Source organism: Oncorhynchus nerka, linkage group LG13 (genome assembly GCF_034236695.1).
Source record: "Oncorhynchus nerka isolate Pitt River linkage group LG13, Oner_Uvic_2.0, whole genome shotgun sequence".
NCBI classification, from domain to species: Eukaryota; Metazoa; Chordata; class Actinopteri; order Salmoniformes; family Salmonidae; genus Oncorhynchus; species Oncorhynchus nerka.
In genome coordinates, this window is record NC_088408.1 from 76,988,160 (window position 1) to 77,016,003 (window position 27,844).

At 44.0% G+C, this 27,844-nt stretch overlaps 2 protein-coding genes and 1 pseudogene across 2 annotated transcripts; 2 read left to right on the top strand and 1 right to left on the bottom strand.

Moving 5' to 3' along the window:
* The first annotated feature begins 1,727 nt into the window (after positions 1-1,727).
* LOC135574805 (DNA polymerase beta-like) lies at positions 1,728-16,087 on the top strand (annotated as a pseudogene).
* Positions 16,088-18,796: 2,709 nt separating this feature from the next.
* On the top strand, positions 18,797-22,266 carry LOC115140186 (dynein light chain 1, cytoplasmic-like). The gene is made up of 3 exons (XM_029678375.2): positions 18,797-18,963; positions 19,756-19,894; positions 21,590-22,266. Exons 1-3 carry the CDS (start codon positions 18,812-18,814, stop codon positions 21,725-21,727), a joined length of 429 nt encoding a protein of 142 aa, XP_029534235.1. The 5' UTR covers positions 18,797-18,811; the 3' UTR covers positions 21,728-22,266.
* Positions 22,267-23,224: 958 nt separating this feature from the next.
* Positions 23,225-26,296, bottom strand: LOC115140185 (large ribosomal subunit protein eL6-like). The gene is made up of 6 exons (XM_029678373.2): positions 26,126-26,296; positions 25,814-25,912; positions 25,386-25,529; positions 24,455-24,503; positions 24,038-24,222; positions 23,225-23,406 (listed from the first exon to the last, which is right to left on the bottom strand). The coding sequence occupies exons 1-6, from the start codon at positions 26,270-26,272 to the stop codon at positions 23,254-23,256; spliced, it is 777 nt and encodes a 258-aa protein (XP_029534233.1). The 5' UTR covers positions 26,273-26,296; the 3' UTR covers positions 23,225-23,253.
* Between the last annotated feature and the right edge of the window lie 1,548 nt (positions 26,297-27,844).

Genomic DNA, 27,844 nt, shown 5'->3' on the forward strand with positions numbered 1-27,844 from the left:
GCACGGAGGGGGCATGTGAGCATATGCCCGCCGAGAGAGGCTCTCAATGTCATTAGCTAGCACCCGTAGAGGCTCTCCAGGCTGCCTGCGTCTATTCCTCAGTTCGGAGCGCAGTAGCCCGGGCTGTACACACTGTCCATAGCGCCTCCTCAGTGCTCCCACTAGAGCACCATAATCATGCCTGTCCTCGGGGCTAATCAATATCAAACAGGCCAGAGCTTCATCCGTGAGGCATAAAGCCAACTGCAGTGCCCTTTCTTCATCCGACCACCCCCTAAAATGAGCTAACAGTTCAAACTGAGCATGAAAAGCTTCCCAATCCGCCTTACCGGAATACTTCGGGGTCTTAACAGATACGGACGCAGCCGGGAACTGGGCGCCGCCATGTTTGTTTACATCCTGAGCCCCAGATTCCTCGTCACCCCGCGTCGACGTCGCCACTTCGGTCCGCCCACCAGAATCCGCGCGAAATACACTCGACGAAGCACTCATGCCCGCTTCAGCGGCCATCACTCTAACGTCCTCCCTCAAGCGGCCTCTGCGCTCCGACGCCCTGGCGATCTCCTCAGACAGAACCCCCGACGTCCATTCACACGCACCTCCTTGGCCATAATCGTCCCCTACCTCCACCTTCACTTTCGGATTCCCTCGAAGCATTTTCAATCCCGTTTTCACCTACGGTAGCTAGCCACATAAGTCAGCTAGCTAGCTGGCTAACTTGTATCAACGTTTTTACTTCTGACACCAATGTAATGACCTGACTAGATCATAAATGAACAATTGTCCAGACAGAGGCTTGAGTTTGCGAATTGACGGTTTATTGAACCAACTTTACACAGGCTACTGTTTGGGCCGTAGCACACGCCAAATAGATGACAGATAACCCACAAGCCAATCGTGACCTTCTCTTGTGAAGCCCAGACGTAAGAGAGAGAGAACAAAGGCTGAACCTGGTCTTAACTTCCAATGCCCAACCCCCCTCCACGCCACTCCGCCAACCACCAGGATGCCCGGCATCAGAACATTCCAGGCATTCCCGTGATTGGCAGATAGCAGGTTGATTGACATGTCGGACCCCGCGAACACCGGGTACTGGTCAGTACAACACAACCACCTCCTAGCCTAGCACATAACACACAGCTGTCTGTGCGGGTCGCTACAATACAGTATAAACAAGTCTATATACAATGTGAGCAAATGAGGTGAGAAGGGAGGTAAAGGCAAAAAAAGGCCATGGTGGCAAAGTAAATACAATATAGCAAGTAAAACACTGGAATGGTAGTTTTGCAATGGAAGAATGTGCAATGTAGAAATAAAAATAATGGGGTGCAAAGTAGTATACGGTCCTCATTGAAAATAAGAATTTGTTCTTAACCGACTTGTCTAGTTAAATAAAGGTAAAATAAAAAAGTCTGCTTAACATATTGCTTGCAAATTAAGGTAGCTAGAAAATAAGCTACTATAACTAGCTAACGTCAACCTATTCATATGTTCTAGCCAGGTGTCATTAGCTAGTAGCTAGCACGCCCCTGGACTTACCTGTAAGAATGTCTGTTATTCCCTCGTTTGGGGATTCCTGTGGCGCTTTCCTTTTACTCATCTCTGTATTCCAGCTTTTTTCAAAAGTATGTTGTATTCTTATTTTACTTTCTTGCAAGTAATGTAGCTAGCTAAAACAGCCTCTGCAGCCTGTTAGCTCTTAAGTGCTGTGCCAAACGTAATTGAAACCCCCTTTGCACAGCCTGTTAACGTGAGGTAAAACGTCAGCCTCTGTGGTGATCATGGCTAATAGCCTGTGGAACCAACCAATATTCTCTGTTAGTTTCTTCCATATGCGAAGTCTGAGTGAGTATGATTCTATATTTGTTTCTTACACTCCCAGAATTGGCCAACTATGAGAGGAATGTCAACAGAGCTATCCAAAAGTACAACGCCTACAGGCAAGACATGGTAGTAGTGTAGTGAAGGATGCAAGTGTCCCTTCACAACAGGCATCTGAATAAGTAATTTGTCTGGCTCCTTCAGCCCCATGTTTACTCCCTAAATAACAGTGAATAACTATCTGTGTTGTGCACAGTGTTTTTCAGGAAAGCAGCTTCAGTGATCTCCAAGTACCCCCAGAAGATCAAAATTGGAGAAGAGGCCAAGAAACTGGTGAGGGCATAGGTGTTGAGAAATAGGTGTCTCAGACACAGCAGTACAGTACAGCAGTACAGTGCTGTTTGTAGCAGTGATCGATTGTAGTTGATTGACTTGAAAGCTCATCTGATGCTAGCCCAAGATGTACTCTTAAGGAGCCCACCATTACTCCTTAAGGTCCAAGGACCTTCCTTGTATGTTATTTTCAGAGGTAGACTGGCACTGGCAGCCAAAACATCCAAGTATTCCATCTAAACGTGAATAGATTCTCAAAACTGATATAGTTTTAGAAACATAAAGCCCTTTACTTTCATATCACAAAGATCATTTCACAAATGCAAAATATGTACTTACTGTACATTGTTTTAACCAGCAGCCAAATGCATTTTTCAGTGACAACACGTTTCTGCAGGTTTTCTCCTGTTACACACAGGTGTTTGGCACATGCAAGATAGCAAATTAGCACAGGTGGTCGCTCTGTCTTCCGTAAACATACACTGAAAAATGATGATATGGCGGTGTGGGAACACTAAACCTATAAAGGTGTGTATCAATTTAATGTTTTGGTTAAAAAATATATATCTTGCCTTCATGAAAGATAAGGTCCTTATGCTTCTAAGACTACTGCAAGCGATGCGTGTTAATGTTCTGTGAGCGTACCAAGTAATTAGGCGTCACTCTAAAGCGGGAAGGTGGAATAAACGAGTCAGGAAAAAGGTTTTTCTGATTGAACACGGTTCTCTATTGAGAGTATTTTGTCAACAAAAACATTCAAACATAATCAATGAAAAATCTTCCAAGGAAAAACACACATCTTCTTCTCCAGATGAAACAAGAACACAATAGGATAATCTTTAAACTACAACAAACATAAATCACGGTTTTGTCACCGTCTTAGTGGTTCTTTCAGCACAGCTTCTCTCTCTCGGTGGCCATCTTCCAGAGATAGTTTCCCCTCTCTCTTCTGGTTCCATTCTCTCTTTTATAGGGGAAGGAGAGTATCTCATTAGTACCGTCAGCTGTGCTTAATTGACTCTGGTTACCTTGTCTCCCAGGCTCTGTTGGGCAACTATCCATGAGCCCAGCCTGCCCTCTAGTGGTCCGTCCACATACCTTCCCCCAGGACCGAACCGGAGGGTCGGGCGCCAGACGCACCGTCTTGGTCGCGTCGGGACAGCGCGTCTGCATTCCCGTTCCTCGATCCGGCCCTGTGGATGACATGGAAAGAGAATGGTTGTAAAGACAAAAACCATCTGGCTATTCTGTTGTTATTGTTTCTCTTACCAGCCATCCACGTGAGGGGCGCATGGTCAGTAACTAATGCAAACCTCCGACCCAGTAGGTAGTACCGGAGATAATCGAGGGCCCACTTGATGGCTAAGGCCTCTTTCTCTACGGTCGCATACCTCTGTTCCCGATCGCTGAGTTTCCTACTAATGAAGAGAATCGGCTTCTCTGCTTCACCTTTACCCTGAGCTAGTACGGCCCCGAGCCCTGTATCCGAGGCGTCGACCTGCACAATGAACTCTTGTGAGAAGTCCGGAGCCTGTAGAACGGGATCAGAACACAGGCCATCTTTTAACAATTGAAAGGCCTCTTCCGTCTCGTCTTTCCACTCTACCTGGTTTGGCAGGTTTTTCCTGATGAGGTTTGTGAGGGGGTTGGCAATGGTTGCATATCCCGGGATAAACGGCGATAATATCCTGTTATCCCTAAGAAGGCCCGAACGTCTCGCTTGGTCCGGGGTCGAGGCCAGTCACGAATTGCCCTGGTCTTCTCTGCCTGTGGGCGTATTTTCCCATTCCCCACGGTGTACCCCAGGTATTCCGCTTCGGACAAACCCAGGCAGCATTTATTTGGATTGGCTGTCAACCCTGTGGCTTCCAAACTCACGAGCACCGCCCGTAATCGCAGGAGGTGACTATCCCAGTCCTCGCTGTGGATGACCACATCGTCTATGTACGCCGCTGCATACTCTTGATGGGGCCGTAGAATGGCATCCATGAGGCGTTGGAAGGTTGCAGCGGCACCGTGCAGTCCGAATGGCATCCTCACATACTGGAAAAGCCCCTCTGGAGTGGCGAAGGCAGTCTTTGGGCGATCCTCCGGAGCCACCGGCACTTGCCAATATCCCTTCGTCAAATCCAGGGTAGTGATGAACTTGGCCTTTCCTAAGCGCTCCAAGAGTTCATCCACGGGGCATGGGATACGCATCGAATGTAGAGATGGCATTCACGCCCCTAAAGTCGTTGCAGAGTCTCATACTACCATCGGATTTGGGGACCAGGACTATGGGACTGGACCACTCACTCGTCGAGGGCTCGATCACGCCCATCCTCAACATCTCCCTCACCTCTTTCTTAGCGATGACTCTGCGAGCCTCAGGAATCCTGTAAGGGCGGATATGCACCTTCTTGCCGGGTTCAGTGTGGATATGGTGGAACAGGACATCTGTTTGTCCTGGGAATGGAGAGAATATTCGACCGAAGTTCATAATCAGCTTGTCTAGCTGTCTTGACTGCTCCGGTAGGAGAGTTTGGCCACGGCGCACCTGTGGTAGAGCCTCCTCTTTTCCTTTGCCCTCCAGGGCCATCAAAGCCACCTCCTCCTCTCGTCCATGGTATGTCTTCAGCAGGTTTATGTGATAGATTTGGACCTTCTTCCTCCTGTCAGGTTGCTTGATGAGGTAATTGACCGGTGAGACCCTTTTCATTACCTCGTAGGGCCCCCTCCACTGCGCCAGCAAGCGATGTTCGGCCGTGGGCACAAGCACCATCACTTTCTCTCCCACGGTGAACTCACGGGGGTCGCAGACTTATCATAGGCCCGGCCTTGGGTCCTTTGGGCCTTCTCCATATGCTCCTTGACTATGGGCCACACTGCTGACAGGCGGTCTCTCATCAGGGTAACGTGTTCTATTGTGGATCGAAAGGGGCATGGTTGGGTCTCCCAGGTCTCCTTGGCTAAGTCGAGGATTCCTCGACAGGGTCTGCCATAGAGCAATTCAAACGGAGAGAATCCAGTGGATGCCTGGGGTACTTCTCGCAGGGCAAACATTAAGTGTGGGAGAAGCATGTCCCAGTTTTTCCCATCTCGGGACACCACCCTTCTCAACATGCTTTTTATCGTTTTGTTCAAGCGTTCACACAACCCGTCTGTTTGAGGGTGGAATATGCTTGTACGTATCTGTTGAACCTGATATAACCGACACAAGTCCTTCATCAACCGGGACATGAACGGGGTTCCTTGATCAGTCAAGATAGTCTTGGGGAGGCCCACACGAGAGAACATCAGGAATAACTCCTTGGCAATTCCCTTTGACGACATGTTACGCAGGGGTATGGCCTCCGGGAACTTGGTAGCGTAATCTATAACCACTAGGATGTACTCGTGTCCTCTGGCGGATTTTGGGAGGGGTCCTACGAGGTCCATAGCTATGCGTTCAAAGGAGTCTCTATGATGGGGAGAGGTATCAAAGGGTTACGTAGGTGTGGCCGTGGGGCTGTACGTTGACATTGATCACACGTCCTACAATACCTGGCCACATCCCGGGTGACCCGGGGCCAATAGAATCTCTGCATGATTCTGTCAATAGTCTTGTCTCGTGCCAGGTGTCCTCCTAGGACGTGGGAATGGGCTAACTGTAGAACTGTATCTCTGTATGGCCTAGGCACCATTAGTAATTCCTGGTTTTCCCCCCTTCGTCGTACGACCCAGTATAAGAGACCCCGCCTGATTGCATAGTAAGGAAGAGGGGGCTCACCTGATCCATCGACGTTCCTCCCGTCGATCACCTTCACCTTCCTCATGGCCTCCCTTAGGTCTGGGTCTCTATGCTGCGAGGTGCCGAACTGTCCCTTTAATTCCTGGGGCAGGTCGACCTCGGTAGAGGGATGTGGAGGTTGTTCCACATCCCCATCAGGGGTGACCGAGGAGAATCCCTTCCAGGTTCCCTCCTCGGATGGAGCTTCAAATATATCCCTTAACGCCTGGTTGCTCCTTCCTTCCTGCGTTGTGTATAGCCCTTCACATGTGTCTTCATCGGTGGTTTCTTGGAATATCTGTCGTAAACGTTGGGTCGCTATTTCTTCCTCTGCTGCAGAGGACGAGGACGCGGCTACGTCTCCTTGTAGGACTACTACCTCGGGCTTGGATTTTCTCTTCTTTCCTGTCCCCCTTCTTCCCGTGCATAACGTCATCTGCCGAAGCTCCTTATATAAGGGACAGTCTCTCCCGATCAATAATGGCACCTTCAGCTGCGGCACTTTCCCGGCCCTGACTGTACACCTTCCTTTTGGAGTGAGAATAGGCAGATTCACAGTGGGGTAATAGTGGGTGTCTCCATGGATACAGGATACGGCTACTTTGTCTGGTAGCAGTGTTGCGGAGGTCACCATCCGCTCCTCTACTAACGTAACCATACTTCCCGAGTCGAGAATAGCTACCACATCTAGTCCTTCGACTTGCACCGGAATCTCTGATGCTGGGGCTATCTCTGCTAACCAACAGTGTTGATCCTGCCCCCTCAAACGGGATGTGTGGGGGTAGGCAGTGATGACTCCGTGACCATGGGCTCATCCTTGCTAGGACATTGTGGGGCATAATGGTTGGGAGACTGACATTTATAACACCGACCCTGCTGTGTGGTGGCTGACTTCTCCCACCTCCGGGAGGGGCTTGGACGTTTCGGTGGCGAGCGCGCCGGGGTGAGTCGTGGTACGGGATTGCAAGACTCCTTCCGTTCCTCCTTGTCACTTTTTAACAACTCCCCTGTAGACCGATATGTTTCCACCGCCTGGGCTATGTCGTCGGCTGACAACGGGTTGGCTTGCCCCACAACCCTTTTAAGTCACTGGGTAATTCTCTCAATATCTTGTCCACTACGAGAGTCTCTATCACATGTCCTACTCCCTTTCCAGGTTCTAGCCACTGTTTCGTCAGTCGTATTAAGGCGAAGATCTGGGCACGGACGGGTTGATCAGCTGTATAGGTCCATTGATGGAACTTTACAGCCCTATCTCTGGCAGTCAGCTGGTACCGGGACAGGATCTCGGTTTTAGTCGCCCATAGTCCGCAGCTTCGTGGGAATCCAGGTCAAAATAGGCTTCCTGAGCCACCCCGGTCAAAAGAGGGGCTAATGCGCTCGCCCATTCTGTGGGCGGCCACTCTTCCAAGGTGGCCGTCCTTTCGAAGGTCATGAGGAAGGCCTCAATATCATCCTCCTTGGAGAGACGAGGTAAGATGGCGTGAGCAGCCGCTCTTGGCTTAACTCTAGGTTCTTCTAGTCGGTTCAGCTGTTGTTGCAGGAGTTCTATGGTTGTCCGCTGTGCCGTGATCAATTGTTGTAGTAGGGCGTTATCCATTGTTCTTGAATGGTTCCTCCTGGTCTACTGGAAGAATCTTGATTTACTCACTTATCCTTGTGTCACTCGTCCACCTAATGCCCGCATCCTCCACCAATGTGAGCGTACCAAGTAATTAGGCGTCACTCTAAAGCGGGAAGGTGGAATAAACGAGTCAGGAAAAAGGTTTTTCTGATTGAACACGGTTCTCTATTGAGAGTATTTTGTCAACAAAAACATTCAAACATAATCAATGAAAAATCTTCCAAGGAAAAACACACATCTTCTTCTCCAGATGAAACAAGAACACAATAGGATAATCTTTAAACTACAACAAACATAAATCACGGTTTTGTCACCGTCTTAGTGGTTCTTTCAGCACAGCTTCTCTCTCTCGGTGGCCATCTTCCAGAGATAGTTTCCCCTCTCTCTTCTGGTTCCATTCTCTCTTTTATAGGGGAAGGAGAGTATCTCATTAGTACCGTCAGCTGTGCTTAATTGACTCTGGTTACCTTGTCTCCCAGGCTCTGTTGGGCAACTATCCATGAGCCCAGCCTGCCCTCTAGTGGTCCGTCCACAGTTCAGACTGAGCGTTAGGGCTCTTAACAAAACTCCTCTGTACAGAAGACACCTTCGTCCAATGACTCTTAAAGGTAATGTAATTGAACTGAGAGTCATGATCAAGGGCTAATCTGATGCCAGCCAATGCTCACCAGTAAAGTAGTATAACAGTACACCATTATACTTCCGTTATACATTCTATTGTGTTCATCTATTTTAAATAGGAGAGAGTTGGAAAAGAGATCACTAAGAAGATAGATGAGTTTTTACAAACAGGAACACTCAAGAAGTTGGAAAAGGTGAGTGTTTGAGGAATGACATTATCCTTCAAGCAAGGTGCAGTCTGTCACTTCTTTGTCCAATGTGGCCACAATGCAAAGTGCATAAACGAAAGAAGATAATTATATTGTTAATTCCACTCAGTTTGATGCACAATGGATTGTGTTTATCTTCCCAGATTCGTAATGATGACACCAGCTCATCCATCAACTTCCTTACCAGATTTACTGGTATTGGGTATGTCTTCTGCTTTGTTTGTTAAACCCAATCACTGACCCCTTTTTTTCTAGCCCTTCTTGCGGAAAACTACTGTTCCACAGGATTTTGTTCCAGCCTTTATCGAACACACCTAACCAGTTAACTCTCCCTCCTTCTCCAGTCTGGCTCCTGCCAGAAAGTGAAGACCCTGGAAGGTTTGCTGAACTTTTAAAGCTACTTTTTACAGCACTTTGGATTTGAGATGATCCAATGACTGAGGTTAATGTGCAGACTGTCAGCTTTAATATGAGGGTATTTTCATCCATACAAACTATCCTATTCCCAAGACATGCTAATCTTTCACCATTACATTAACGGGAGGTTATGGTATCATTTTTGGGGGGAATGATATTTATGCCTCTTAACTTTCTCAGTCAGCATTATTCAAGATTCATTCAGGATTATCAGTAATCATGGCAGCATCCACATTAATGTAGAAGTGTTTAGTAACATATTCTATTCCATATCGATTCATCTCATATTAAAGCTGACAGTCTGCACTTTAACCTCAGTCATTGTATAATTTAAAATCCAAAGTGCTGGAGTGCACAGACAAAACGAATTTGTCACTGTCCCAATACTTTTGGAGCTCACTGTATATTGCACTGTTGTGCTTTTAGATCTGAAGAAAATTGAACACACGCTCAATCATCAGTAAGTGTGAATTTTCTGTCCGTTGATCACTCTGCCTGCACCAATGTAAGTGTTTTGCTAATGTTTTATGACCATCAATGGTTGATGTCTCATACATTCCAATTGAAGTTTCCTGTGCATGCTTGGTGGCGTGTGTGTGACGCTGCTCTGTGTCTGCTGCAGGTACTTTGAGGAGTTTGAGAAGAGGATTTCACGAGTTGAGATGATGGTGGCGGGTGATATTTGCTGTTGTGAATATTTTATATGAATTTTTTTTTTAAGTGGTTAGAATGGAGTTTATTTACTGTTACTACTGTCTTACACGTTTTGTGTGTTTGTCCAGACATTCATTCTGCAGGAGCTGGAGTTGCTGGATGCTGAGTACATCAGGACCATCTGTGGAAGCTACAGGAGAAGTCCTAGATATAGTCCTGGAGTCCTGACATGTAGTGGTGTACTTGGTGGTTTTTAGTATTAATAACTCTGTACTGTTTAGATGTGCATGTTTCATGTATGATCAAGGAAGTGATTGCAGTGGGAAGGAAAATGTTGTTTTTATAAACTAGATTATTTTATGTTTTGGGTAATTTCCTAATGATTTATCTGTTCCTGCATTCTCTTCTGCAGGTGCTGAATCCAGTGGGGATATTGAGATCTTGCTGACGCACCCAAACTACACCTCTATGGATGAGAAACAGGTGACCACCAAACTCCACAATGCCTACTGCTCCTTTGGTACTGTAATGATTAATATACACTAAGGTAAGTGGACATTGGGTAAGTGCAATCTCCATTTAAGTGCTTTACAGTTCACCAGTCCAAATATATTCTTCTTATTTGCCATGTATGTCTTCATGCTTTGGTTTACTGCATGCATTCATGACAGCCCAAGGGCATTGCATTCAACAGAAGATGATCTCTTATGACTTTCATATGCTCATCCCATCCTTTCTTTGTTCTTCCTCTTCAAGCCCAAACTTCTCCATGCTGTGGTTGAACATTTTGAGTCCATTGTGTTCATTACAGACACACTGTCCAAAAAATACACCAAATTCATGGTGAGGGCTGCGTGTGGCTAGCTAGCTGCAGGGAATATTGCGTTATCTGTTTCTTTAACAGTGAAATTAACTAAGATGTTTTGATTTGTAATGAAGTTTGTGCAGCAAGGGTCTGTACTGCATTCACTTAACTAAATTGGAAGCAACTATTCAAGTACATGGCTCACTGCTTATGTATGTGATAGTTACTCTCTCTAGTCACATTAGTCAGAATGTTTATCTATTCAACCTTTATTTTACATGGTCGACGACCTGGTCGTTGATTTGATGGTTGCTGTCTCTAGGGAGTCTGCCAGCTGCAGCAAAATGATGAAGAGGAATATCTTCACAGGCACATTGATATCAGGTGGGTATCAAGTTAGCTAGTTAAACGCACCTCATCACATGTTGTTCTGATGACTCCGTTACCTGAGGAAGGTCAGACAGAATGACATGTTGTTGAAAGTGCTCTATCTCCCATTATATCTATGTCACATGCTTCGTAAACAACAGGTGTAGACTAACAGTGAAATGCTTATTTACAGGCCCTCCCAACAATGCAAATCGAATGAAAATAGAGAAATAATAGAAAAGTAAAAGCTGTAGTAATAAAGACAAAATTAGTAATGATAACTTGGCTACATACACAGGGTACCAGTACTAAGTCGATGTGGAGGAGTAGGAGGTAATTGAGGTAGATACAGTACCAGTCAAAAGTTTGGACAGACGTACTCATTCAAGAGTTTATTTATTTTTTACTATTTTCTACATTGTAGAATAATAGTGAAGACATAAACTATGAAATAACACATGGAATCATGTAGCAACTAAAAAAGTGCTAAACAAATCTAGGGGTGGTAAACAGAAGATAGTCCATATTATGGGAAGAACAGCTCAAATAAGCAAAGAGAAACGGCTGTCCATCATTACTTTTTAAGACATGATGGTCAGTCAATCTGAAAAATTCAAGTGCAGTCTCAAACCATCAAGCGCTATAATGAAACTGACTCATGAGGACCGCCACAGAAAAGGAAGACCCAGAGTTACCTCCGCTGCAGAGGATAAGTTCATTAGAGTTAACTGCACCTCAGATTGCAGCCCAAATAAATGCTTCACAGAGTTCAAGTAACAGACACATCTCAACATCAACTGTTCAGAGGAGACTGTGTGAATCAGGCCTTCATTCTTGAGATGCTGCACTACTAAAGGACACCAATAAGAAGAGACTTGCTTGGGCCAAGAAACACGTGCAATGGACATTAGACTGGTGGAAATCTGTCCTTTGTTCTGATGAGTCCAAATGTGAGATTTTTGGTTCCAACTGCTGTCTTTGTGAGACACAGAGTAGGTGAACAGATTATCTTCGCATGTGTGGTTCCCACCGTGAAGCATGTAGGAGGTGTGTTGGTGCTTTGCTGGTGACACTGTCAGTGATTTATTTAGAATTTAATGCACACTTAACCAGCATGGCTACCACAGCATTCTGCAGCAATACGCCATCCCATCTGGTTTGGGCTTAGTGGGTCTATCATTTGTTTTTCAACAGGACAATGACCCAACACACCTCCAGGCTGTGTGAGGGCTATTTGACCAAGAAGGAGAGTGATGGAGTGCTGCATCAGATGACCTGGCCTCCACAATCATCCGACCTCACCCCAATTGAGATGTTTTAGGATGAGTTGGAAAGCAGAGTGAAGGAAAAGCAGCCAACGAGGGCTCAGCATATGTGGGAACTCCTTCAAGACTGTTGGAAAAGCATTCCAGGTGAAGCTGGTTGAGAGATTGCCAAGAGTGTGCAAAGCTGGTTGACAGAATGCCAAGAGTGTGCAAAGCTGTCATCAAGGCAAAGAGTGGCTACTTTGAATAATCTCTAATATAAAATATATTTTGATTTGTTTCACAGTTGTTGGGTTACTACATGATTCCATATGTGTTATTTCATAGTTTTGATGTCTTCACTACTATTATACAATGTAGAAAATAGTAAAAATAAAGAAAAACCCTTGAATGAGTAGGTGTGTCCAAACTCTTGACTGGTACTGTATGTACATAGAACTAGGAATAAAGTGACAGATACTAAACAGCAAAAAAAAGGGTCAATGCAGATAGTTAAATAGTTTGAGTTAACCAAATAGCTACCAACTATTTAGCAGGCTTAGGGGTAGAAGCTGTTAAGTGTCCTGTTGGTTCCAGACTAAGGACTCGTTCCAGACTTGCATCGGTACCACTATGAGGTAGCAGAGAGAACAGTTTATGACTTGGGTGGCCGGAGGCAACTTATTTTTTTTTTTAGGGCTGTCCTCTTGACACTGCCTGATAAAGAGGTCCTAGATGGCAGGGAGTTCGTCCCCAGTGATGTAGTGGGGTGGACGCACTACACCCTGTATCGCCTTGCGGTCGGATGTCAAGCAGTACCAAGTGATGATGCAACCAGTCAAGATGCTCTCAATGGTGCATCTGTAGAACGTTTTGAGGATCTGTAGGCCCATGCCACATCTTTTTAGCCTCCTGAGGGGGAAGAGGCGCTGTCGTGCCCTCTTCACAACTGTGTTGGTGTGTGTGGACCATGATCGATCCTTAGTGATCTAGACAGGAAGGAACTTGAAGCTCTCGACCCTCAACTACAGCCCTGTCGACGTGAATGGGGGTATGCTCGGGCTGCCTTTTCCTGTTGTCCATGATCAGCTCCATTGTCTTGCTGACGTTGAGGGAGAGATTGTTGTTCTGGCACCATAGTGCCAGGTCTCTGACATCCTCCCTATAGGCTGTCTCATCGTCGTCGGTGGTCAGGCCTACCAACATTGTGTTGTCAAACTTAATGATGGTGTCGCTATAACCTTGTTCTAACAGAAACATAATTTCCCTTATCTTACTGCAGGTTCATTCCTAAGGGCCTGTATTACTGTGGTGTGCTGTATTTCACTGTCAGTGACATCTTCAATAAGAACATGAGAACTCCCGCTCTGGAGAAAGGCTTCACCCTCAATGAGTACACCATCTAGCCAGTGGAGGTCACTGGTAAGTCACATATCAGCAGTCCAAAATCAACCGCCTCTGCTGTTAGACTTTTATGTTTGGTTCTGAAAGGTCCGGATGGGTGTAAGCTGAGGAAACTCATATTGCTTACATGCAACGAATCCTTCAGATCCAAGTGTCTAGAGGTGGATTTTGGATTAGACACCTGTATCTTAGATACATTTATGAATTTCAGTAAAGAGGCAGTTAGGAAAGCAAAGGCTAGCTTTTTCAAACAGAAATTTGCATCCTGTAGCACAAACTCCAATAAGTTCTGGGACACTGTAAAGTCCATGGAGAATAAGAACACCTCCTCCCAGCTGCCCACTGCACTGAGGCTAGGAAACACTGTCACCACTGATAAATCCACAATAATTGAGAATTTCAATAAGCATTTTTCTACGGCTGGCCATGCTTTCCACCTGGCTACCCCTACACCGTTCAACAGCTCTGCACCCCCCCACAGCAACTTGCCCAAGCCTCCCCCATTTCTCCATCACCCAAATCCAGATAGCTGATGTTCTGAAAGAGTTTCAAAATCTGGACCCCTACAAATCAGCTGGGCTAGACAATCTAGACCCTCGCTAAAATTATCCGCCGCAATTGTTGCAACCCTTATTACTAGCCTGTTCAACCTCTCTTTCGTATCTTCTGAGATCCCCAAAGATTGAAAAGCTTCTGCGGTCATCCCCCTCTTCAAAGGGGGAGACACTCTAGACCCAAACTGCTACAGACCTATATCTATCCTACCCTGCGTTTCTAAAGTCTTCGAAATCCAAGTTAACATACAGATCACCGACCATTTCGAATCCTACCGTACCTTCTCCACTATGCAATCTGGTTTCCGAGCTGGTCATGGTTGCACCTCAGCCACGCTCAAGGTCCTAATCGATATAACCGCCATCAATAAAATACAATACTGTGCAGCTGTATTCATCGACCTGGCCAAGGCTTTCTACTCTGTCAATCACCACATTCTTATCGGCAGACTCAATAGCCTTGGTTTCTCAAATGACTGCCTTGCCTGGTTCACCAACTACTTCTCAAGAGTTCAGTGTGTCAAATCGGATGGCCTGTTCTCCGGACCTCTGGCAGTCTCATGGTGGTGCCACAGGGTTCAATTCTCGTACCGAATCTTTTCTCTGTATATATCAATGATGTCGCTCTTGCTGCTGGTGATTCTTTGATCCACCTCTACACAGAAGACACCATTCTGTATACTTCTGGCCCTTCTTTGGACACTGTGTTAACTAACCTCCAGACGTGCTTCAATGCCATACACCATACATCTCCTTCCGCGTGCGCTATCTCACAACACGCAGGTTAAAATATCAAAACAAACTCTGGTAAAATAACAACTCAATGTTTATATCCCAGGACAAATTAGCTAGCAACATCAAGCTAGCTAAATAGGAAAAATTAGCTAGCAAGTGCAAGCTAGCCATACATGTTTAATGCTTTTCGACCTGTCCCCAAATTAATGTAATTGGTTTAGTTTGTTTTTATATTTTAACCTGCGTGTCGTGATCGCGTTTGGTGTAGGGGGACAAATGACATTTATGCACGATAGCGCAGCCGGTTTGGGTTCTGTGTTAGGTTTTATGGATATTTTGACACGTCAACCACAGATGTAACAACGAGTCAGATATTTCACCGGATTTATAAATGTGAAGCTTACGGTTAGCGGTTCCACTCACGACCAAATATGGTCATGAGGAAGCCTGGTGGCCAGCACAGGGAGTAAATGGAGCGAGATGGATTTTGTCCGGCATTCTGCACATTTTCTCATTGATGAAACATTTGATTTCCACACAGTTTTCTGTTTTCAAAACTATCATTTGTAACGAACAGAGTGGACTGCGTTTAGTAGACTTGGCCAAAGTTTCAAAAAAGTGCGTTGTTTAGGAGCGCAAGGGCGAATTGAGTTATTGCACACGCGCACTTCACAAAGTAGGCGTTCCTTACGGAAATATCAATAGGATCTCACTGGAATGTGCTTGGCTCTACCAACTTTGATTGACTTGGTTACATCGGAAAGACAGGCTCTGGTTTATGTTGGGTTAGTTATAATGCTATTTTTGTCCACTGTGGGGGCTCTATTCTAGGGTTTTCCAAACTCGGTCCTGCCACCTGAATTTTTGGGAAGATTGCCCGCGATTTAGTTTTTCTAAAGACACAGAAAACGGAGGCAGTGGGAGAACCTATTCAAGTAAGTAGATATAGTGTAACGACCCTGGGTTTATAAGCGCGGAAATCGAAATTGCCACACGAGTATGCTTTTGCAGCATAGTCGATAGCGCGCCGGGCCTCGGGCTCGAAGATCGAGGGTTCGAGACCTGCTCCCTGCTGTTTCATTAGAATATTCTGAAAGTGATCTTAAACGACCTATTATTAGCTAGCTTTCTCCAAAAACTTGTGTTGAGGATAACTCAAATGAGCTGCTAACGTAATGTTAGCTAACTTTATATACTGTATAGTTAGCTACGGGAGTTTAAATATCACCCGTTTGCTAACTTCATATGCGCTAGTTAGCTACAAACGCATCAAGATAGCTAACAGCCATGGAAGAGGGTGAAAGGATTAGCTAGCACTTCCAGTTGTCAAGAGAAGGGAGAGGAGGCTACCCTGGATAGGACCGGTACCTTTTGTGGGAGGACATAATGAAACTATTCTCCAGTTCCAGTCCCTAACGAGAAACTGAGGACAGACATATAGCGACATATTATTCAGGGCTGTCTAACTTGAGTATAATGCAGCCTGTTTAGCTTTCTGTTCTCGGATACAGTCGTCAAATCCTGTCTGCAGATGAAGAGGTCCCAATGAATGTTATACGAGTAAGGGTACATCCTTGTATGCCAAGGATCGTGTACCTATGTTAGTCAATTGTGAACCAAAAATAGTTTAAAAGTCACAATGTATGAACACTTCTGTTCCAGCACACACATCTGATTCAATGTATCAAACCTAATTAGTTAATAAAGTGTGCTATTGTTGGGCTGGAACAGAAGTGTACTCACCCACTAGATCAGAGGAAGGAGGTTGGCTGCCACTGGTATTGACTTTCTTTTCACATTAAATTGTTTTAGTAATAGCCTACTTGTTACTAATATGTCTAACCTTTTACATAAGTTAGCTTACTTGTACACTTTGAAATATGAAAATGTTGATTATTTGAAGTTAACAAGTTTAAACATCTAACTTAACTATTATTCAAGATGACTAGTGTTGATGATAGATCACAATCCTACAATAAAGATGGGAAGGGAATCTGTCTCTAATTTTGTCTGTATTCTCAAATGAACATGATTTCTTTTTCTTCACTCGTAAGATCTCCACTTTAGTTTTATTTGATTGTCACAATTTTTTTCCAGGATATCAGCCATGTGAACCCATTTGGCAGTCCTTCAGTACCCCCAACTGCACACTTTTGTTGTAGCCCCCGACAAACATGCCTGATGATTAGTTGACAAGTTGAACCCGGTGTGTTTCTCTGGGGCTACAATTGTGATAATGCCTAAGATATTTTAGGTCCCGAGGTAGGCCGTCATTGTAAAATAAGAATTTGTTCTTAACTGACTTGCTTAGTTAGTTAAATAAAAGACTATCACAATTTGTCTATGCTAAATGTGTTTAAATTGTAAAGATAAGGTGAAGGTGCTCCACTCAAATCACACAACAGAATCATTTAGATTAAACACGGCATATTACAACAATATTGTAAAATTGAGGGATGTCTCCTTTCATATTTAGAAAATAACAAAGTAGTTTAAGTAGAAACTGATGCTGCTGCAGCATTCATCTTCACAGTGGGAATGCAGTTGATGTGGGTGTCTTTTATAGGTCAGCTGGTGAACCTACAGTAGTACATAAATGAAAAGCACACCTGTTGTTAGAATATCACTTCAGGTCATCTAGACAATCAGGGTTCTTAATTGTTGGGTTGCGTTTAATTCATTCAGGTGTTTTAGTGTCGTATAAAGATGACAATGGTGGGCTCGAACAACCAGTCAACACAGCAGGTTGTCTTATCACATTGAGGCCTTTGTCCAATGCTGTAATTATCATTGGGTTATTTTATGGCTATATGACAATCACTGGAGTTTTTGTTATTGTTGTGTGTGTGCAATAGTGACCTCCAGGCTCCTCTTCGTGGTCATTGCTAGAAGGGATCCAGCTTTTGTTAAATTAATGTAATATTTGACATTTCATAGCAGATTGAGAATTTAGGCTGCAGGTTGAGAATTAGGTAAGGGTTAGCTAAAATTCAAAACAACTTTTTGGGACAATTTGACCAAGGCTGGATGCCTTTTAGCCAGTACCCCATCTTCATAGGCCTGGATTACATGGTTGCGTTCAAGACCATGTCGTTTTTATTGGTCTGTTGTCAGTAGAGTAGGCCTAGGCTACCATCGTATAAAAAAAGTGTGCTGATTTCTCCAGTTCAGTGTAGAGTTGCATGACATGTTTAGCAAAGGCCACATTTTCCAGTGCAAAGGAAACGTTAACAATTACGCGCTTGTTAATAGCCTAAAAGAGATCACTATCCAATCTACTCATCACAAATGCAGTGACGAGGCATGCAATCCTTTATCAAGGTGCATTTTTAGCTTCCCCAAAATGTTAAACTCACGTGATACATGCTAATTGCTAGACTACAAGCTATCTAGCTAATTTTCGATAATTTAGTGTTTATACCTGGTTAGCGTAACAGCTCAACTAAATTCGAAATCAGACTTGATTTGCCAGTGATGAAATGATCGTAGCAGATCGGTTACTGAGAGCTGTTTTTTTTATTTTACCTTTATTTTGAGTTCAGGTCTTGAACCCAGATAGACCGTGTTGATTAATCAAACTAATTTTATGGACTGTTATCATACAGTTTGGGGAGCCACTCGGCTGTTGTTGTCAGAATAGTTAATGCGGTGTTCTAACATGGACGCCAGGAGGCGTCGTACGTCAACTGCAAGCCCTCTTTAGCCCGGTAATTTTAGTAGGCTCTCTATGGTTTTTTGGCTTTGTTTTAGTCTGCTGCAAAGCAGCCAGTTAGAAGCAGGTCAGGGCTAGAAGGGATCCAGCTGTTGTAAATTTAACATTTATTTAACCTTTATTTACGTAAGTCAGTTAAGATCACATTATTATTTACAATGACGGCCAACCCGGACGACGCTGGGCCAATTGTGCCCTATGGGACTCTCAATCACGGCCGGTTGTGATACAGCCTGGATTCGAACTACTGTCTGTAATGACGACTCTATCACTGGGATGCAGTGCTTAGACCGCTACGCCACTCGGGAGTCCAACGTCAGATAGGACTTTTCGTAGCAGGCAGCAAGCTAATATCAAACACAGTACAGTGAAAGATATTATTTATAAGTTACCCCTTCTGTCTGTGGTATAGTATGGTTTAGAAACTGATACGTTTGTTGTTTACAATGGTTTCCACCGAAACCAATGACGCGTGGGAACCGTAAAGCATGATGGGTTGAAATAAAATGCAATGAGAAACACCAGCGAAAGCTGCGACAGATTAACCAATAACTACACCAAATGCGTAACGGTGTAGCCAATAGGAGATATGTGCGATCGGGTTCGGTCAGTTACACGCCCACATTACTTTCTGTCAACCACTACTTAGCGGGAGTTGTAGCTGTGAAACCAAGCGTCCATACAGCGGAGACAACCGGCGTTGGATTAATTAGGTAAAAATTAGCTTGGCTATTGTGAGATGTCGATCGTTATCATTTGTTCATAGTGGAGGAGGTGGTATATTATTTATTTGCTATCCGAATTGATAAGTAACGTTAGTGGAAACCGTTATTTGCTGTTGAGTGGCACACAATGGTAATTGACGTTGATTCACCTGCAAGCTAGCTAACGTTTAGATTGTCAGACAGCTATCAATAACTTCCATTCTGACACCTAACCTTAGCTAATATCCTGACATACTGAGTTGTTAGCGAAGTAAGTTAGCACCTAAAGGAAAATAATGCTGTTTGCTCAGAATGTTAACGTTAGCTCATTTTAACTCTTGACTCATTTGGGGAAATGGTATTAGCCAGCTACTGTATAACTTAGCTGTTTTGTCTGTAACAATCTTGATAACAAACGTTAACTAGCTAGCAAACTAGCTATTTATCAAAGCAAAGGTCACCCCCGGTTATTTGGAGAACATAATTCTAGCTAGCAATTAACTTTAGAAGCGTATCCATAGAAACTGCGCAGTAGCGGTGATGGAAATTGTTATGCAACGTTGATAAAATAATAGTTCCCAGGGATGCCATGTGCCTGTTGTGTAACTGTTATTTACATGGCAGCCGGCCAAGTGGTGCTTTGTGTGTTAAGCTCCGATCTGAAGATGCAGCTTTAGCTACTAGTGGATTAGTCTTAACACGCCAAGCGCTTTATAGAAGAAGTGAGTACCGTTAAATGCTGGGTGAACCCATGTTGATCCTCCCATGCCATTAATACCGTGATGTGTTTTCGTTTCCTAGGGCAACCATGTCTGACAGAAAAGCAGTCATAAAAAATGCGGACATGTCGGAGGAGATGCAGCAGGACGCAGTGGAGTGCGCCACACAGGCACTGGAGAAGTACAACATCGAGAAAGACATCGCTGCATACATCAAGAAGGTACCCAGATGACAGGTCAATGACTAACATGGTCTGTGGTCCATGCAAGTCACTGAACTTCACTAACAGCGTTGTGCGGAGACCAGGCTTTGTGGAATCTAGCCCATAATACATGGATTCGCCCAAGGTCAATTAAATGATTAAATGCCCACAGTCTACCTGTTTGGCCTCTGTAGTTGCGTGCCTTTGTTTGCGGTCTTTTTCAATAAATACTAGTCAAATACCACCACTGTTTCCTTGTTGAGATTCAATGGGTGCATTTGCACTGAGTTGCTAGCTTATAGCAACAGCATGAGCAAACGTTTTACATTTATTGAAAAGGTGTGGATTTTTGCTAACAATCACAACTAGAGGACAAACTTAAGTACATGTGGCCAGTTACGTTTTTAAGTATTGTGAATCGACAGTGGGAGCTAGATTCCACAAAGTCTGGGTGAAGTTACTTAAACTTTCTTCACTGGCGAGTTTAGTCCGCTAGGTCTGTGGCTGAATAACTCTGCCTATTCCCCATGCAGAACAGTCCTTGTGACTCTTGCCAAAAGTTACACTCAGGGCTGCAGGGGATTGATTTGATGTTGCGTTATGTTAGACGCTCAAAGGAACTGTATAATTGCGTACACGGGTAAAGAGATGTTTTGGTATGAAATTGAGTTTAAATAGTCCGACCTTCATACTAAATGTTAGCTGCCTGACAAGTTACTGGTTCACTATACATCAAGGGAAAACTATATGAAATTATTTACTAGGTACAGTTACAGCTCCCGAGTGGCGTAGCGGTCTAAGGCACTGCATCTCAGTGGAAGAGGTGTCACTTGAGTTCCTTGGTGTCCACATCACCAACAAACTAACATAGTCCAAGCACACCAAAAACAGTTGTGAATAAGATATGACAAAGATTTGGCATGGGTCCTCAGATTCTCAAAAGGTTTGTATGGCAACTGCCTGGTATGGCAACTGCCTGGTACTACAGAGGGTAGTGCGTACAGCCCAGTACATCACTGGGGCCAAGCTTCCTGCCATCCAGGGCCTCTATACTAGGCGGTGTCAGAGGAAGGTCCTAAAAATTGTCAAGACTCCAGCCACCCTAGTCATAGACTTCTTTGCTGCGGTACCGGAGCGCCAAGTCTAAGTCTAAAAGACCTCTTAACAGCTTCTACCCCCAAGCCATAAGACTCCTGAACATGCTGCTGCTTACGCTCTGTTTATCTATGCATAGTCACTTTAACTCTGCCTACATGTTAAGGTAATATGTACTGACCGGTGCCCCCTGTATATAGCCTCGCTATTGTTATTTTACTGCTGCTCTTTAATTATTTGTATTTTTTTTTACTAAACACTTATTTTCTTAACTGCAGTGTTAAGGGCTTGTGAGGTCTACACCTGTTGTATCTGCATGTGAGAAATAAAATTTGATTTGATGGATGCCAGGTTGTAAATGAGAACTTTTCCTCAACTAGCCTACCTGGTTAAAGGTGAAAAAAATAATCATTTGATCTTGGCAAATGAAAAATAATCTCTAACAGGTATTGTAAACAAATTTGAGATGCACTTTATGTGGAACATTTCTGGGATCCTTTATTTCAGCTAATGAAACATGGGACCAACACTAATTTTGTTCAGTAGCTCACTTTATAATGGTTTCGTCAATGCATGCTGCGTCTGATTCATCACTGCATTCCTCTCTGCCCCTCCCAGGAGTTTGACAAGAAGTACAACCCCACCTGGCATTGCATCGTAGGGAGGAACTTTGGCAGCTATGTGACCCATGAGACCAAGCATTTCATCTACTTCTACTTGGGCCAGGTGGCCATCCTGCTTTTCAAATCTGGCTAAGCGGCCCCAGCACCTTCAACACCAACTGACCATTAAATACTGACTCGACAGAAAGGCTATCACCCTGGTCAATGGGGACTGCCTTTTTCTGTGCTGCTTTGTTTAAGAAAAAAAAATACATGGCCATGTGAGATTAAACACTTGTATTTATTTTTGTTTTCTACTACAGTAGATTTGATGTCACCGGTTTTTATTTTTATTAAAGCGATATTGTTTGGCTCTGTTTATCTTTTGGAGTACTTTATTTTAGCTACTTATGTTCACTCCTTTTATTTGTGCTATGACGCTAGCTTGTCACGAGGTGGATTGTCCAAGTTGATAGAATGACAGCACTGATTGTGTAAGAGGCCATTTTTATTTATGATAGACAGACACTACATGCGGTGGGTGACAATTCTCACCTCACTCACTTTACCATAAAGGTACATGTCAAAGATCACATGGGGTAAAGGGCTCTTTTCCAAAATAATCCATAAAATCGTGTTCATACATCTGCCACCAAGGGCTCTAAAGGCAACACGTAAAATCTACCTTTTTTTTTAATAAAAAAAATCAAGTTTTTCGCTGTACGGTTTCCGAGTAGAGCAATTGTGCGGATTAGATGGCTACAGCAGCGATCACGGATTACTTTCTAATTATTTAACCTTTAACTAGGCTTGTCAACAATGACGTCGAACAGTGAGTTGACTGCTTTGTTCAGGGGCAGAACGACATTTTTACCTGTCAACTCGGTTTCGTTCGAGGAACCTTTCGGTTACTTCTAGTCGAACCAGGGATATTTGACCCATACCGACGCAACATTTATCTTCCTATAGCAGTCGTTTAATTTAGGCCAAACCATAGAACGGGATTTATAGGATCCCTGGTCCAGACCTAAAAAATAATTCAAGACCGTCAGGGTACTCGCGCCTCGTTAACCATTGTTTCCACAATGTGGTTAGGTTTGGTGTGCTAACACCACCGGCAACTCAATATATCCTCCATTTGAGCGAAGAATGACACCGCATCACGACCTATTTAGGAAGTTTATTTAGAAACCTAATAACATTTTGTAGTAATTCAAAAACATTTATCGAGGGCACGTGTGCTACTAATTTAATTTAGAGCAGCCAGCGACGTGTCCAGACCTAGAAACAAGGGCCACACGAGTTACGGTTTTGCATGTACCTGTCCCAACATCCTTGTATGGGAGGTGAATGTAGTCAGTTTAATCATGAATACTTTGTCAATTGACAAAGCTCTTCAATCTATACCAGTGAAGATATTCTCTAGTTTAGGGGTGAATGAAAGCCAACTGGAAACTGATTTGGTAGACAATACTACAGACTTCAATGGCAGCAACCAAACACCTGAAGCTCCGTGAATGCCATGGCCTGCCACAACCCCATTGAGTTTTGAATTACAAGGGTGCTGCTGGGAGTCTACCAGGACACCTCAAAATTATTGATGGGCTATTGAAAATGTCATAACTTCAACACATACAGCCAGAAGGTGGGATAGGACTGTGGTGGTACTCTTTATTACATTTAGAAAACCAGTTTGTGAGGGTAGACACCGTTGGAGAGGCAGAAAGAGGAGCGCAGGTAGCCCTTCAGCTGGGGAACCTTCTTAATGAGGGGTAGAAGCTGAGAGTCTACAGTCTTCTGGTCCTCCTTCCTCTGCTCTGTCAACTGGTACTTCTGTAGCAGGGGGAAAAGAGATTGTCAGACAACTTTAGCTTGTGGCCTACCAATTAAAAGCATTTTCTATTTACAACCTAGTTTAGCCACAACCAAAGAGGAAAGTAGTTATCTACCATTTATTGAACAAAAGACCCCCACCCAAGTGAACAATTAGAGCTATCTGGATAAACGGACTATTCTTCAAATAACATTCTAAGGAATGAGGGATTTGGATTTATACACATATTGCTCATCTAGTACAGGGTTCGGCAACAGGGTCCGGTCCGCAGGCCAAAACCAGCTGGCAAGTAAACACCAGGAATCCAGCTAAAAATATTTTATTTAGGAAATCTGTTAAAGTATTCCCACTAATACATTTTAAAAAGGAAATGTGATTGTGTCTAAATGTAATCAAGGTATAAAATTGTTATTTTAAAATGCAATCTCTTTGTGGTCAATTTGCAGTGGCCCAGTTATTATAATTATGTTGCTGCCTACCCCAACTTATTATGCGCACACTGCCTGTACGCTACCAGTCCAATGACAACCTTCAATAGTTACCCCTAACCTCTACTCCATCCCAATAGTTTGTAAATCACAAAAAGTGTGCATGTGTGTATAGGTTGTGTATGTCTAATGTGGGGTTTACCTCTTTCTCTGTGTCAAAAATCTCTCCCTCCTGGTGGCGGGGTCTCCTCAGCCTCTTCTTCTTGAAGTAGGCGTCTGACAGAGTCTTGGGGATCTTCATGCCAGAGATGTCAACCTTGGTTGCAGTGGCGATGACAAACTTTTGGTGTGCCCTGCGCAGGGGGACACGGTTCAGGGCCAGGGGACCTAAAAGTTGGAGTGCAAGTTGGGGATTGAGCTCGAACTGAAATAGCAAGAGCATATTTTCAAAACATCACATCAAGGTAGGTATGGATACCTGATGAGGTACTGCAGCTGCACAGACATGAATGTGAAATAAAATCTCACTGGACATTCTGAAAATAACTATGCAACACTTGTTTTTCCAATCCACTGTGATGAATAAGAATAATTCAAAGAAAGCACAGGTTGTTCTTACCAGTTACAAGCAGGAGACCACTGGAGAGCTGCTTCAGGAACACAACACGCTGAGAGGAGAGAGAAGAGACAGTCACAGGACAACATCTACCACATGTACATGCTACAGTAGATCACCAGCCATGATCCTGAAACAGGGCATACAGGCTTAGTTCCAGCCTAGCGCAAACCTACCAGATTCTTACTGGTAAAATCAAGTGCCACAGCTGAAACCATCAAACTTGTGGCTTAGAATAAAGAGCATTAACAAAACTATCCACAAAAATAGTACAACAAAAATTGTACTAGGCCACTGCCAATTTAAATGTATAGGGAAACACATTACATAAATCTTTAACAAATCTGTTCAGATGTTCATCAACCTGAGTTTAATGGAAATGTTCCACTTTACACATTTATGTGCTCCCAATACAATGCTGCGAGTGTCCTCTGGCAATTGAGCCGCACTTAAAAGCTGACACCATAGCAGCAGGACCTGCTGGGTGAATTCAGTGTGTGGGCGCAGTCCTGTGTGTGGGAACTACTGTAGTATGCCAGCAGTATGCCTGTGTGAGGCTTATATGTGTGCGTGTTTCTATGTGTGGGCAAAAGGTGAACTGATTTGTCAGTGTGGGAGTATCAGGCAGCTTATCACATGTAGGGCACAAAAGGGCAGCAGAGCAACAAGGGGTTTAAATTCATATGCATAGCACACAATCTGCAATATTATTGTTTGCAAAATAATTATACAGTGAGTAAGCTTCAGTGTGTGAAAGCAACAGATATTTATGAGTAAGAGCAGTGTCATGAGTTTGGCCATGAGGGTTCTCACCTTCCTGCACTGGCATCCAGTTAGCAGGACAAGGACAGTTTAAGGTGGTGGGGCTGGAGTGAGGTTACGGTATGATCCAACTCAATGACACATGCATGAGTATTAATGCATGCGATCTAACCTTTCCGCGGTGGCGTCCAGTGAGCAGTACAAGCACGGTTCCTGGGGTGATGGTGGCACGCAGGTTCCTCTTATGCTGGCTGAAGGGCTTCTTACCATGGTTCTTCAGTTTACGGGCCACATCCTCTGTGGGGTAGTAACGGGGCTGGGGGGCAAACGAGTCAAGGGATATTACACAACTTCACAAGTGTAGAATTAAGCAACGCCACATCTTGCTACCAGACCCAACTGTATGCAGTATATTGAACCGATGAAAAGTAAAAATCAGCCTTTTATGTATACGACAGACCAAATCCGTCTCAAACCGGAATCTTCATCTGCTGAATGTGGTAGTGAGCTACAAAATCCAGCAATGGTTACAACAACCCAAGAGAAACTTGATGCCAACCACAATATAGGAAACCATGTTTGAGTGAGCTAAAGACTCACCATTTTGCGCATCTTTACAACACGAGTGCCTCCATTCTTGTCACCGCCAACAGTCTTGGTGATGGTGGATGGGGTCTTGACCTTCAGCTTCTTCTCAATCTAAAACAAGCAATGACAGCACATGTTGAGGCTTTCCGTACACTACACAAATGACTCGACATTAACCAACATCTAGTTTTTAATAAACCCTTATTAGGGATCCCCATTAGCTGCTGCCTTACTCTTCCTGGGGTCCAAACAAGTTTAACAGGTTCAATCTAGAGAACCAAAAAGTGACCGCTTCCCCCAGTCGGTGTGCCTCCCCTCGCTCACCTTGGTCTCAGTGGTCTTGGTCTTTCTCTTGTACATGGCCCTGCGGGCATACATGGCGGAGCGAGAGTAGCGACCGATGCCCCTGGCCAGGACAGGGTTCCGGCTGCAGTGAGCCTTCTTGGCCACCTTCTTGTCTCCCTCTGCCATCTGGGGAGAGGGGGAACAGAATGGGTTAAACCCATGGATAGTTCTACAATATAAATATTGCTCTAATATAGATTTATAAGATTGTAGTAATTCCATGGTCGAACATTCATTACTAGTGGATCATGAATGGCTGATGCTGGTTAGTTAGCTACTTTCAATATGGTGCTGAAACAGAACGTGACAGCTAGCCTGATGTTAGCACACCAAACCTATCCGCTAAGAACATTGTGGCTTCAGATAGTCAAGAACGGGTAACCAAAATACTTGGCTGTTAACTATGGTTAAACTATAGAGCAAAATCAGCAGGCCCCATCAATGGATGATTGCCTGTCACTACAACACTGGCATGCCATGAACATTTCTGCAACTTGGTAACATAACAGCACAAGTGTGCAGGTAAAAACGGACATTTCAACAGACAAGTTAATTAGGCATTTCACAGAATTGACAAAACACCTTAAAATGACTGGAGAAAGTGTACACGCAAGCATGAGCATATACCGGCATGACAAGTCGTAGCTACGTTAGCTATACCATTCACCTTAAGTTAGAAACCAAGCCAAATGTGAGGGCCAGTGAATAGAAATTAAACATGCGCCAAATCTGAAATCTGCTCAATTACAACGCGTTGAGATATGTAGCAGGCTGTGGGCCTACGCTTACGAAACACAACGCTATTTATTTACAAATCATCACACACAAAACAACCATATTCAAACATAAATACTCTTAAGGACATAATCAATAGCCCCGTATAAATTGGATGCGGTTATTTGGTGCATTTTGTATGGATGAAGACCGATTTTATTTATGCAGTAGTGTGGTGAGAAGCCATTCTTACCTTTGCTATGAAAAAAAGACCGACATCCGGGGAAGTTACGTATATAACCACGTTGCATTTGACGTTGACGTAAACAACGCAAACAAATCTTGGCCCTTGTAGTCCTTTGAGAAACAACTAATTTATCAATAAAATAAAACAATTTATAGTCAATAAACATTGTAAATTAAATTTATGAATGCTGTATTTGTCTGGTAAGAGGAGTAATGTTCATATTTGTAATTTATGGACAAATCTACATTATTTCCAGCAATCATCAAGTAATGATGAGCTGTCTATGAAAATATTTGCATCTACAGTCTCATAGGACCAGTTTCTAGGACCAAGATTACGGTGGCGTTCCAGGTCACCTTCATTGCAGACACACTGCACAGAGCAGCACATTGCTATATCGATGTGGATCCTGAGATACATTACATGACCAAAAGTATGGACACTTGCTCGTCAAATATCTCAATCCAAAGTCATGGGCATTAATATGGAGTTGGTCCCCCCTTTGCTGCTATAACAGCCTCCACTAATGGTAAGGCTTTCCACTAGAGCTTGGAACATTGCTGTGGGGACTTGCTTCCATTCAGCTACAAGATAATTAGTGAGATTGGGCACTTATGCTGGATGATTAGGTCTGTCTTACAGTCCAAGGTCCAATTCACCCCAAAGGTGTTCGATGGGGTTGTCAGAGCTCTGTTCAGGCCAGTTAAGTTCTTCCACACCAATTGCAACAAATAATT

Bases quoted from the DNA above. Each gene is read 5' to 3' on its own strand.
- LOC115140186 (XM_029678375.2), top strand. From the start codon at position 18,812: ATGCGTAACGGTGTAGCCAATAGGAGATATGTGCGATCGGGTTCGGTC. The intron at 18,964-19,755 runs GTAAAAATTAGC...TTCGTTTCCTAG, and splicing joins ACCGGCGTTGGATTAATTAG to GGCAACCATGTCTGACAGAA. The intron at 19,895-21,589 runs GTACCCAGATGA...TGCCCCTCCCAG, and splicing joins TCGCTGCATACATCAAGAAG to GAGTTTGACAAGAAGTACAA.
- LOC115140185 (XM_029678373.2), bottom strand. From the start codon at position 26,272: ATGGCAGAGGGAGACAAGAAGGTGGCCAAGAAGGCTCACTGCAGCCGG. The intron at 25,530-25,813 runs GTGAGTCTTTAG...TTTGCCCCCCAG, and splicing joins TTGTAAAGATGCGCAAAATG to CCCCGTTACTACCCCACAGA. The intron at 24,223-24,454 runs GTAAGAACAACC...TCCAACTTTTAG, and splicing joins TGGTCTCCTGCTTGTAACTG to GTCCCCTGGCCCTGAACCGT.